The sequence below is a fragment of the Daucus carota genome, chromosome 7 (genome assembly GCF_001625215.2).
Source record: "Daucus carota subsp. sativus chromosome 7, DH1 v3.0, whole genome shotgun sequence".
Classification (NCBI taxonomy): Eukaryota; Viridiplantae; Streptophyta; class Magnoliopsida; order Apiales; family Apiaceae; genus Daucus; species Daucus carota.
Genome location: NC_030387.2, coordinates 3,767,301 through 3,781,088, shown reverse-complemented (window position 1 = coordinate 3,781,088; position 13,788 = coordinate 3,767,301). Strand labels below are relative to the sequence as shown.

The following is a 13,788-nucleotide window of genomic DNA, read 5'->3' as shown; positions in this document are numbered from 1 at the left end:
TGGCACCCCTAAATTTTTAGTTAATAACATTAAACGACTTTAAAAAAGATATGCATGGTTTACATGATTTTTCTGGATGTAATTATTGATTCCAAACAAGATATAAATATAATTTCATGATTAAACTGTGTCATATATATATATATATATATATATATATATATATATATATATATATATATATATATATATATATATATATATATATATATGATAACATAAATACAAGAGTAATGAGTTATATAGATGATGTGAGTCTATGATGTGAAAATTCATTACTTTATCCTAAATATTTTCATTTTATTTGTACGGAGAATATTAATTCCACGTGTCTTCTTTTTTAAAGTCCTTTATATCTAGGTTGAGCATGTGATAATAAGCCAACTGAGTTGTAATTTTGTTGTTGGAAAGAGAACAAGTTTAAATCATTATCTTTCTAAAATATAGTTATAATTTTGATTATTATTTTGAATTCAGTTTCATATTATAAATGTTAAAATTGAAAATGAAAATTAATAACCCAGTTAGTGAAAAAATGCAAAACAAGTAAATCATTAAATTTGTGGAATTAGTTTTTTTAAATATAATTTTTAAATCCATACTATTAGGTCATAATATATTAACAAAATTTTGAACTTTGAGATCACGCTATAATAAAAATTTAGAACAATAAAAATGAGAAACTCAAAATAAAAAGCTACATTTTTATAAAAAATTAATTTTCCTAAAAAAATATGATATTTACGTTCTTTTCAAATTGCATCTTCCAATTACTTGACAATATAATTCCAATCCTATTTGACATATTATATGATTAATTACTATTATTTAATTCACATATAGATAATAAAGAGCGACTTCTATATTTTTTTAAATATATATCCACAAAGTGAAAGATAAATAAAAGACACGGTGCAAGGCTTTTTCTAATGTTTATAGAAACCTGCAAAAGAAAGTTTGAAAAAAAATCAAAAATATTTTCTCAAAAAAGCTCACCAACATAAGGAAGGTTCCTATAAAAGATCCTCTTACAATTATTTTTATTTACCCTCTTCATATTTTTCTTATCATCTACATCCACCATTTCTTCCCAATTTCAAATTATTTATATATGCACATCCCTATACTCATTCTCCGCTGATACCAAATCCGTAAAAGAGGTAAGAATTAGCATTCATTCTTAATTAAGTTAATTCTTAACTTTGTGCGTTAATTTGCTTTCATCCTGAGTTTCTACAACTCTTCTCATTGTTCTTTCTTTGGGGATCACTTTGTGTACTTGTAATTGTAAATTAATCTATTTGTTTGTGATTTTGGTTGTAGATGTGGATTCTTAGGTTGGGGATCACTTTGTGTACTTGTAATTGTAAATTAATCTATATGTTTGTGATTTTGGTTGTAGATGTGGATTTTTAGGTTTACAGACCGACTAAGAGGGTTTGAATTATAAAACTATTTAACTTATATGTTTAGAAAAAATTATTTTCTTCTTGCGCTTAGTCTAGATTGATTTTAACACCCAACCTTAGCCACTTAGTGACATAATCAGATGTAACTATTTTTTCTTTAATTTTTTCTCGAAGAATATTAGGCACCGAAATAAGGTGACATAATTTATTATGTCCAACCACTGTGTTGATTGGTAGATTATTTGTTTGAGTGCCCAAGTTTGAGGTTGGCATCCATTGCTTGGTAGGTAATTGGAGTGTTAAATTCTAAAATAATCTCACCAGTCCATTATTATTTCATTAGTTTTAGTGATGTAAAAGTTTGAAAATAACTCTGGTCTTTCAATTATTCCTCTCTTCTCTATTAGTCTTTAGGGGTTGGAAAAAGCTAGGGGTTTTGGAGCATCGGTACAAGGAGGCAACCAAGAAGTAGGGTTCCAAGATTCCAAAAGACGCAAGTCTTAGACGTGCATGTCTTGTTACTCCTTTCCTTTATTAGTTTTTATTATACAACTAATATATACGTATAAGAGTGGATGTGAGGATTCTATAATTTGTATCACAGCCTGGTACAAAGGTGAATGCCAAAGTACCTCCCAAAGATAACGATGTCACAAACGAGCAAGGAAAATAATGGAGGGTTTGGAATGAACCCAATGCTGACCAAGAAAAACTATACAACTTAGGCTATGAAAATGAAAGTATTCATGCTGGCGCATAGGATGTGGGATTATGTGGAAAATAGCCATCCCAAGTCAGTGATTAAAGAGAGAACCGATATGGTGGTCTTGGCCATTGCCAAGGTATACCAGAGGAGATGTTATTCTCTATTGCATTAAAGAGCATGGCCAAAGAGGCCTGGTATGCGGTTAGACCATGTTTCAAAGAGCTGGCGAGTCAAGCATCAACAATATAGATAATGAAGGATGGGTTTGAATCGTTGAGTATGAAAGAAAATAAACAGATAGATGACTTCTGTATGAGGTTGAAGTACCTTGTAACCAATATACGTTGTGCAAACTATCAAATTGCTTGCTGCTTAGCTTTCATTTTTAAATATTTTTGTTTTATACTCAACCTGACCGACTCGAGCTAACCCCAAATATAGTGATTAGGGTTGGGTTATGTGATAATTTTTTTTTATAACCAGTTTAAAATTTACCATCTCGGAATAATTAGGCTGAGTTGAATAATTGTTTATAATTCTCCCAAACTGACCCGCGGGCACCCCGTGAGCCGGTTTCCGGTACAAAAGTGTATTGCAAAAAAAAATATTTCTGGAAATATAAATAACAAGAGAAAAATAAAACAAGAAATTCCAAGTAAGCAAGAGTGCAGAGTCGATAATAACAATGCACAGCATTGAGTAGGCCAACTATCTTCCCCCTCGTCATCTCCGCCCCTGTACTTCCTCCGCTCTATATCTAAACCTATACACACATTTTGCATACAACTTCTCTGTATCTATCTCCAACGCTCTCTATCTATCTCCGCGACAATGTCGGCCTCATTGCTTCTCCAAGCTACTATTACGCCGTCAATTTCCTTCTCATCTTCGGTGTCGAATTCGGTTAAGTTGAGCCGGGTGGGTTTCAACCCGACCCGAAATGCGCGCCGGGTCGGCCCGATTCAGGCGAAGATTCGGGAGATTTTCATGCCGGCGCTCAGTTCGACGATGACGGAGGGGAAGATCGTGTCTTGGATCAAATCGGAGGGGGATTTGTTGTCCAAGGGCGAGTCGGTGGTGGTGGTTGAGTCCGATAAGGCTGATATGGATGTGGAGACGTTTTACGACGGGATTTTAGCTGCCATTGTTGTTGGGGAGGGTGAGACTGCCCCCGTCGGAGCTCCGATTGGGCTTCTGGCGGAGTCGGAGGCCGAGATTGAGGAGGCTAAGGCGAAAGCGAAAAATTCGGGAGGTCCGGCGAAAATTTCGGAGGTCCCCGCGACAAAATCGGAGCCGGCGCCGGTGAGTGCTCCGGTGGCGGAAGTGAGTGCTCCGCCGGCGGATGGACCGAGGAAGATTGTGTTGACGCCGTTTGCGAAGAAGTTGGCGAAGCAGCATAAGGTGGATGTGAATAGTGTGGTAGGGAGTGGGCCGTTTGGGAGGATCACGCCGGGGGATATTGAGGCGGCTGCTGGAATTGTGTCAAAGAGTGTGAGTGTTGCTGCGGCTCCGGTTGCGAGTCCAGTGGCAGCTGCTGCAGAGCCAGTGAAGGCGGCGGGGAAGAGTAGTTTTGCAGAGATTCCAGGGTCTACTGTGGTTCCATTTACGACAATGCAAGCTGCTGTGTCGAAGAATATGGTAGAGAGTTTGAATGTGCCGACTTTTAGGGTTGGGTATCCTGTGTCGACTGATGCGCTTGATGCACTTTATGAGAAGGTACATTATTGTTTTAAGTCTTGAATTGTCATGCATTGTGTTTTAAGTCTGGTTTGTTTCTAATTGCCATAAATTTTAGAATAGTTTATATGTTTAATCAAGATGTTGTGATATATCTAGTAGTTTTTATGCTTCATTTAAGTATATAATATTTAATTTTGGAAAAATTGAATTGGTAGAGAACATTGTGATGATCAATAAGATTGATCAGTTAAAGTTGGGATATTTAGAATGGCCAGTGTAATTGAATACTAGTGTATGTTCTCAGGTAAAACCAAAGGGTGTCACCATGACTGCTTTGTTGGCTAAAGCTGCTGCAATGGCTTTGGCTCAGCATCCGGTTGTGAATTCTAGCTGTAAAGATGGTAAGACTTTTACATACAACAGTAGTATAAATATTGCCGTTGCTGTGGCAATTAATGGGGGTTTGATCACTCCTGTTCTTCCGGATGCTGATAAGGTAATGCAGTTTATGCGAACTTTTATAATAATGTAGGTTGTTATTTGACTGCATTTTGTTAATTGCTTGTTTTCATTGGGTGGTTTAGCTGGATCTTTATTTATTATCACAAAAATGGAAGGAGCTTGTTGAGAAAGCCCGAGCGAAGACTCTTCAGCCCCATGAGTATAATTCAGGTCTACTTAACTATTAATCTAGTACCTTCTTTTTGAAGATATATGAATATGTTTTGTTAATCTCCTCTAAGTTGACTAACTTTGTGATATACTGGTTCTTGATACAGGGACATTTACCCTGTCCAATTTGGGTATGTTCGGAGTTGACAGGTTTGATGCTATCCTTCCTCCTGGCCAGGTTAGTATTTGGTTTTACTCTTTACGTCTATCGGGAGTCTTGTACTCATTTACAGCTAGCTGTATAGTAAATGTATTGAATGGCTTGCAGGGGGCTATTATGGCCGTTGGAGCATCTAAGCCTACTGTCGTGGCCGACAAAGATGGATTCTTCAGTGTTAAAAACAAAATGCTGGTGAGTCATTCATCTAAGCCTCCTGTTTTTATGTTCTTGTTTGTTTTCCACAAAAGCCTACTAATTCTTCATATATGTCCTCATTATGATTTTAATGCTTCTTATGAATTTGTATGTTTTGCTATGTGCTTATGAACTTAACTGATTTGAGTTGTTGTAAATGTTGAGTTTTAGAAATAAGGTAACTAGGCTCATAAACCTGTTGCTACGGTCTCGTAAGAATATAATTATCACTTTCATCATAATAAATGTAAGAATTTTTAAATTCACTTAAGTTTAGTATTCCGATATATAGCATCACTTACTGGAAACTCCAGAATAGCAATTTTTCAAATATGCGTTATATTTTCAAGTACTGGCCTATGCTGGTCAATGTTGCCTAATTTTTTTAAGTGAATACCATTTTCGAGGTGCATCAGCCTGTTCTCAATTCTGTGGTAAAAAATATGGGTATGCAATAGATTTATTTTGCCATTTGCAAACAAATGTGCCTGATGCTATAATTATTACCAGTTTCTGGTCTGCATTATTTTCTAACTTCCAATTTTTTATAATTTGCTCTTGCTCTAATATCAGAATTGCTTTATATGTTGTGGAAGCATATATTATATGGATACATCAGAATCTGAAAATTGCTAATATTGCACTAAGAAGACTACATACTTCAATAGTGTTGGTAGCACAATTAGTTTATAAGTCTCGAACATTTTTATATTAGACCTAGCTCTTACAGGTCATACTGGAGGAAAAGCTGTAAACTGAGAAAAGAATTTCTCAAAAGAAATTTTGGGTTTCATATAAATATGCATCCGAAAGATAGTCAAATGGACCAGAGAAACAAAATTTTCACAGTTTTTTCTTTATTTTTTTTATTTTTGACATTTACTTGTAGGCATCATAGAATCTTTACTTAGCTATAGGATCAAGAGAAAAACAAAGGGACCTGCAATTACAGGGTCTGTAATTTCTATTTGTACCTAAAAGTGTGCCACAAATTATTAGGCGTCATTTTCAGTGTGAGCACATAATGACTTGATGCATTCTAAAATCACAATTTGGATCAATCTTTTAAAAATTGATGAGATATACTCCCTCCGTTCTCATTTTGTAGTCCTCTTTACTATTTGCATGTAATTTGAGGTGCATATTATATTTTAATTCCACAAGTTATATTCAGAATTTCTTTTTTTCTGAGTAAGAATTTTAACTCAAAACTTTATTTACAAAAAGAAAATTCAATATAACTTGTAGCTATTATATGCGCCTTAAAAATTAAAATGCATGCAAAATTATGTGGACAAGTATGTAGGAACAGATGGAGTATAATTTTTCGTAGTATGGTCTTGTAATTAGATAGAAAATACTTATAACTTGATTTGTATATGCACTTCATTCTGATGTACAACCATGGTAGATTGTCGAACACATAAGTAAAATTTGTTAGTGACTTGGTAGGCAAAATTTGTATACCACAAGGATTAAGTTTAATGTCGTATCATGTGGAATGACTATGTTGACTTACTGGGTGATAACCTCCAGGAAATATAATATAAATAATCAGGTCAAATTTAGTAAAGTTTTCCACTATCACATCTTGGCGTGCTTCAACTAATATGTCTCCCCTTTTTGGAGGTGATGGTAAATTTGCGATGTCAAATTTAGTAAAGTTTTCCACTATCACATCTTGGCGTGCTTCAACTAATATGTCTCCCCTTTTTGGAGGTGATGGTAAATTTGCGATGTACATGTATGGACCTCTGATGTCACAAAATTTTCGTGTCTTTGCACAATGTTCTTGCTCTTGAATTTTACCATCTTCGAGATGTAATACCAGAAAACAGCTTTGCAATATCCTTTTTACTGTTTTGTGGATTGATATCTATACTTATCCTTAATTTTTCTGAGACCTTCCTATATTAAGAGTGTTGTTTTGTGAGATTTTTACTAGTTGGTGAGCTTTAAAAATGCTTAAAACCTGCACCAACTTTTGCTTCTAATTTTCTTTTTGTTGAGAAAATTTCCGTGCATGTTATGAGGCTTTCTGCTGTTGTTCTGAAGAATGAATATCATAAATTTTAAATAGTACATGACACATAGTTATTTGCTTTTATTGACAAGTGAACATGGAGATGCACAAAATTCAATGAGTAATGAACTTTAACAACTAAATTGCTTGTATATTACTGTATCATTTATTATACTCTCTTATGATTTGATTGTTTTCTGGATATCTTTGCCAAAGAATATAGAAACATTGCACAATTAGATTCTGATAATGAGAAGGTGCAAGCTTGTATTGAACTTTGTTTATCTGTGCATATGAACAACGATTGCTAGATAATCATTCGGATAGAGATTCTCAATCAATCTTGCCATTACCTTTTTGCTCAGTTTTAATGCCACTAGGTCCACTCTAATTATTGAAGCAAAAGCTTTTGTTTGATGTTGTGCTCTAATGCCCTTTTAACAACTTTGGAAGCTCGTATACTGACTTGGTTGTAAATATTGTGTAGGTGAATGTTACTGCAGATCACAGAGTCATCTATGGTGCTGACTTGGCTGCGTTCCTCCAAACCTTTGCAAAGATTATTGAGAACCCAGATAGCCTGACATTGTAGATGTATCAAGTGGTTAGGAGATGGTCATACTGTTACTATCAAAGTGAGTGAGTGTACCCTGTCGAAACCTGTGTGCAGCAGTTGCATCCATAGTTTTTCCCAACTTTTTCTTCTTCATCCTTAAACAGATTTTCTTTTCTTTTCCCCTTAGGTTCTACCTTGTTAGATATGTTAGTTTTAAGCGGATTTTGAAAGAGGGCAATAAGGATTTTCTATTTGTATACTTACATGTTGAGGAATTTAAAGTCCGCAACCATGCGCTTTGCTGAATTCAACTCGTAACTGTCTTTCTTATACTCGAGCTCTCCGGTGCTACTTGTGTCGCTGTCTCTGCCTCTCAAGTCCCGCCCTGTGCTACTTTGTTGAACTTGTCACTGGGACTAACGAACAGAGCATCTTTCTTCCAGCAACTAAATTTAGTTCACATCTCATTTAAAGCAATCCCAGAAACATTTTAACTAGCTTTTTCAAAATTACAAGAACTTTCTGAAAATTGTTCTACAAATATACATGTCGTGTTTTAATGAATGGCGCATGTCGAAATACAGAAGGTTCCTGTAAATTTATAAGTATTTGAACTAGTTTTAACTATGTTGTCTATTTTACTGAAATTATGTCTTCTGGATACCATGTACAGTGAACTATCAAACCAATTCACACTATAACTCTATAAGTTACATTCGTATCTCTTCAGTAGATAGCGACATTCCTACCGTCAATCATTCATCATTTAGGTCCAAAATCCAAAAGAATAGTAGTTCAACAAAGTAAAAATCATAGTTTAATGTTGGAGTTTTGACACAGTATATTAACCAGTGTTGTAAAAAGTGGTTCTCGGACTTAATCGGTGAAGTCACGGAACAATGATTAATCGGAGATTAATTGAACTGATTAGAGATTAATTGGATTGATCGGTACTTAATCGGAAATTTAATCAGAATCAATATAGTGTTAAGCAAATATGTTAGAGTTTCAGACTTCTCTTTTGAGAAAAAATTGGATTAAGATTTATAAGCATCTTAAATTTTAAGGAGGGTCGGCCGATTTCACAAAAGCAAACAATCCATGAGATACACTAACCTTTACAAACATTCAGCCTTGAGCTTTACATCTCAAAATTAGGCCACTTTTACACATCTTGGCATGTTGCCTTGCCTGCATGTAATCCGTTTCGACTCACTTAATCAATTATTAACACATCAATCACAATTCTTTTTTCTTACACCAATTATCACGATATATCAACATTTCAAGAAATCTGATCGATCGTGCCATTACATCTTCTCGGGTCTATCAACATTTCAAGAAATCTAATCGATCGTGCCATTACATACTTTCGATAGCAACAATTTGGATCGTAAAGAGTTCGAGTTCAAAAAGGAAACAACTTTGGAGCGTGACCATCGTTCTCTGGCCGGCTTGGATCATATCAAACTTTACAACCGCACTAGCAGATTGTCTCACCAGAACCATGATTCATCAGTAAGGTTTCAAACAAGAGGCTTGGAGTCATAAAGTGCCCGAAAACGTGGACCTGCAGAATATACAGGTTGCTTTCATGAGAACAAGAAGGAGCACTAAACTCAAATGATAAGGGCATGCATTATGTTGTGTCACTATTGACACAAATCTTGACAATTATATGGATGGTCCATGTCTAAAATCTAGCCTAATTAACCTTATATACATGTGTTCTCTGAGTTATGGGACAATTCATGTCCAGGTCCCTTTGTTAGTTGGTTAGCTTACCCCCACTGCTCCACTTGCTTCTTCCATACGTCCAAAAATTTCGATTCGAGCACTATTCTAATTAATCGTTTTATACCAACAGTTGAACCTGTTTAAATAATAGCCTAAAACTTAAAACATGTCAAGAATGATTTACGGTAAAAATGTCGACAAAATGTCCTAAATATCACCTAACGAAATTCATGACATGTTTTAAGTTTTGGACTATAACTTTAAAGAGATTCAACTGTTCGTATAAAACGATTAATTAGAATAGTGTTTGAATCATTCCTATTATAAATCATTCTCATTTAGGTGATATTTAGGATATTTCAGCTTCAATTGGTTTAATCATTCTCGACATGTTTTAAGTTTTAGACTATTATTTAAAGAGGTTTAACTATTAGTATAAAACAATTAATTAGAATGGTGTTTGAATCATTCTGATCGTAAATCATTTTCATTTGTGACATGTTTTAAGTTTTAGACATTCTTACTGTGAATCATTCTCATTTAGGTGATATTTAAAACATTTCGGCCTCAAATTATGATATTTATTATTAATATAAATTTTTGTGCACATTATTAAGAAAGTGGAAGTCAATAATAATATATCACCTAACTAAAAAAGGATTGCTACGCCCGTTAAAATAACTGTGCTTTTGCTGCTGCGTAGTGTGTACACATAATGCACTTACGCAAGTCGGTGCAGGTGTCAGGGCCGTCCAAGCTCCCGGACCGTGTGCAAAAATTGTATAAAAATGATATAAATATTACTTCAAAATTACAACATATAATATACTTTATATTTAATTATTAAATTTTTCCTGACTTTATCACATATCAGAATGTATTATTAATTTTATCTTATACTCATCTCCGGTGTCACTCTTGATTGCTCTTATCTCTTAACATATTCGTAAGCATGATATAAGTATATGCATGTATTGTGTACGCTCGCTGAAATTTGTGGTCAAAAGGTCAAACCGCTTCTCCTTTGGTTGTTACACATATCAGCAAAACAAAACGGCAACTCCAGTCTTCATGACTTGCTTATCTTCAAATTTTATGAAAAGAAATAAGGAGAGTGCACTAAATTATAAAAAAAATACTCGCTCCGTTCCTTTTTAATTGTCACATTTTTATTTTTATTGGTCAAATTGAATAATTTTTGACTAAAAATTATAAGTAACTCTTTCATTATTTTAAAAAAACAAAAATTACATCTTAAAATAGATTAAAAATTATTTTCTGTGATATATTTTTTTTATTTTATTAATTGATAAAATATTAATAAATTTCAGTCAAATTTCATTTAATTTGATTAGTACAAAACCAAATGTGACAACTAAACAAGACGGAAGGAGTATGTGATTATAACAAAAAGGTGTTGTAACAAATTTTGTCTGCATAACGTCGTACAAATTATTTTTCTGACCCTTGAATATACTTTTAAACAAACTTTTGCTACTTGCTGGCCATGCTTATCCCAAATAAAAAAAGCAATAAAAAAATCATAGCCATATAAAAGTTACCCCATAAAATCAGGTAACAATAATCTTATCGTATTCTTTCTTGTCTTTATATGAGTCATTTCATTTATATATATATAAATGATCACCTATCTAAAATTAGTATTCTTCTAAAAATTAGAAAAAAAATATAGAAGTATAAGTTTTTGATATAAGGCCAAATCGTCCAAAATTTTGTACAAATTATTACACGACCTATAAAAGCATCATAGTAAATAATAAAAATTACTGCTAGTTCAATGATATTTCTCTCGTTTTTTCTGTTGTACGCCGGAAAGTTACTGCATGTAAAAGGGGGGAATAATTATTGGTAGCTGCATGCTCCTGCAGCTTATAAATACATGAGGGTTGCAGAACCATTTGTATCACTACTGAGAAGCTGAAAGACCACTGTGAAGATGGAAATCACGGATAGGAAAAATGGCTCTGTGAGAAGGGCAAAGGGTGGAATGATCACCATGCCTTTCATCTTTGGTAAGCTTCATATATGTTTTCTTAGGCCTAGCTAGTTAGATCTATCTTTGGTAAGCTTCATCTTTGGTACATGTAATACTGATAGGGTACTGTGATATTTGGGTGCAGCAAATGAAATATGTGAGAAATTGGCAGTGGTAGGGTTTGGGGCCAACATGATAAGCTACTTGACCCTGCAGCTCAACTTGCCATTGACAAAAGCTGCTAATACTCTCACCAACTTCAGTGGAACTGCAAGCTTAACTCCTCTGCTCGGTGCATTCATTTCTGATGCATATGCCGGACGCTTCTGGACTATTACTATTGCTTCTATCATCTATCAAATTGTACACCCTCGATCTATCTTCTAGTGTTCTTCTTATAAACACACTTATTTATACCCCTTACAAATGAGTATGTGTTCTGATATTTCTCGGGGTGAGACAGAGTCGAACCCAGGTGTTCTGGGACAATAGAGGATAAACCCATCACTTGGGCTATCTGATCGTGCTCAAGTGGTGATGTTATTTTAAGTGTTGGTTCTAATGTATTGTTAAATTGTGGCAGGGAATGATTTGTCTAACCATATCAGCAATTCTGCCAAAGTTAAGGCCTCCACCATGCAAAGGGGATGGTCAAGTGTGCCAAGAGGCGAATTCTGGGCAACTAGCAATCCTTTATGTATCGCTACTACTGACGGCTATAGGATCAGGGGGGATCCGGCCCTGTGTGGTGGCATTTGGCGCGGATCAGTTTGATGAAAAGGATCCTAAACAAGCGACGGCTACGTGGAAATTCTTCAACTGGTATTATTTCTGCATGGGAGTATCTATGCTAGTTGCTGTGACTGTAGTAGTTTATATACAGGATAATGTTGGATGGGGCTGGGGACTAGGAATTCCAACTGTGGCAATGGCCCTTTCAATTATTGCGTTCATAGTTGGATATCCTCTTTATCGGAATCTGGATCCTGCTGGTAGCCCTTTCACTCGATTGGTACAAGTATCAGTTGCTGCGTTTAGGAAGAGAAATCTGCCTATGGTTTCTGATCCTAAGTTACTCTATGAGAATCAGGATCTTGATGCCCCTATTTCTGTGGCTGGAAAGCTTCTTCACAGCAAACATATGACGTAAGCACTCACCAGTTCTTCTAAAACCTCGAGGTGTTAGGATGAGGACTTAGCGGGATCATATATTCTAACAGTTGCCAAATACAAGATATATGAAATACTGATTCATATTTTGGCATGATTGCAGGTTTTTGGACAAAGCAGCCATTGTAACTGCAGAAGATGGTATAAAATCCTCATCAACTCCGAATCTCTGGAAACTAAACACGGTGCATAGAGTCGAGGAACTGAAGTCCATAATTAGAATGGGACCTATATGGGCAGCTGGAATCCTTCTAATCACAGCCTATGCTCAACAAGGCACATTTTCCCTCCAACAAGCCAAAACCATGGACAGACACCTCACAAAATCCTTCGAAATCCCAGCAGGCTCCATGTCCGTCTTCACCTTAACTTCCATGCTCGCCACAATCATCTTCTATGACCGCATTTTTGTCCCCCTCACACGTAAACTCACAGGCACTGAGCGTGGAATCTCCTTCCTAACTCGTATGGGAATTGGCTTCGCAATCTCAGTACTAGCAACCTTTGTAGCAGGTTTTGTGGAAATAAAGCGAAAACAAGTAGCCCTCGAGTCCGGACTACTTGACAAGCCTCATGCCATCATCCCCATATCCGCCTTCTGGCTAATACCGCAGTACTGCCTCCATGGGATAGCTGAGGCCTTCATGTCAATAGGCCATCTCGAGTTCTTCTACGATCAGTCACCCGAGAGCATGCGGAGCACAGCTATGGCATTGTTCTGGATGGCCATTTCAGTTGGGAATTATATAAGTACCCTCTTGGTTTCACTGGTTCACAAGTTCAGTCAAAAGCCTGATGGATCAAATTGGCTTCCCAACAATAACTTAAACAGGGGAAAGCTAGAGTACTTTTACTGGTTGATCACAATGCTTCAAGTTGGAAACCTTATATACTACCTTTTCTGTGCAAGATTGTACACTTTTAAACCGATTCAGGTTCACAGTACAGCCCAAGATTATGTGGAGGAGCACGAAGATGTCGAACTGAAGACACACGTCTAGTTTTACTGTGTAGTGAAATGCAATAAGACAATGCAGATACCGAAACAGTTCTTGAATTACTTTAACATCTTATGTCGATTTTTATTAAGAGGCCCTATATATTTGGAGGTCTCATTTAGGGTCTTGTTTAGTGTATTTTACTATTTTCCTCAATAAAATACAAAAAAAATTAATCGAGAACGTATCCACGAACCTTAAATTATAACATGTTTTAAAATTTATAACATGTTTAAAGAAGTATTTTTGATTATAACTAATTCAAAACGTTTTTACTATAACCTCTCTCGCGAGATTTTTATCTATAAATCTTTAACGAACTTAACCATTAAAAACTTGTTTAATGTCCAATTCAAATATTTATTTAAAATACTCGACAAATATATATATATATTTTTATAAAACGTGATTATTGACTCTTTTAGCTAAAAATGTATAATATTCTAACATAAATTACATCTTTAAAATAAAATTATACATTACAAA

The 13,788-nt window shown here is 35.2% G+C and overlaps 2 protein-coding genes across 2 annotated transcripts; both read left to right on the top strand.

Annotated features, from left to right (window-relative positions):
* The first annotated feature begins 2,768 nt into the window (after positions 1 to 2,768).
* Positions 2,769 to 7,731, top strand: LOC108196737 (dihydrolipoyllysine-residue acetyltransferase component 4 of pyruvate dehydrogenase complex, chloroplastic). The gene is made up of 6 exons (XM_017364159.2): positions 2,769 to 3,831; positions 4,100 to 4,291; positions 4,380 to 4,467; positions 4,575 to 4,645; positions 4,736 to 4,819; positions 7,333 to 7,731. The coding sequence occupies exons 1-6, from the start codon at positions 2,947 to 2,949 to the stop codon at positions 7,435 to 7,437; spliced, it is 1,425 nt and encodes a 474-aa protein (XP_017219648.1). The 5' UTR covers positions 2,769 to 2,946; the 3' UTR covers positions 7,438 to 7,731.
* Positions 7,732 to 11,035: 3,304 nt separating this feature from the next.
* Positions 11,036 to 13,485, top strand: LOC108193971 (protein NRT1/ PTR FAMILY 3.1). Its single transcript, XM_017360835.2, has 4 exons — positions 11,036 to 11,171; positions 11,280 to 11,497; positions 11,718 to 12,280; positions 12,408 to 13,485. The coding sequence occupies exons 1-4, from the start codon at positions 11,096 to 11,098 to the stop codon at positions 13,303 to 13,305; spliced, it is 1,755 nt and encodes a 584-aa protein (XP_017216324.1). The 5' UTR covers positions 11,036 to 11,095; the 3' UTR covers positions 13,306 to 13,485.
* Positions 13,486 to 13,788: the final 303 nt, after the last annotated feature.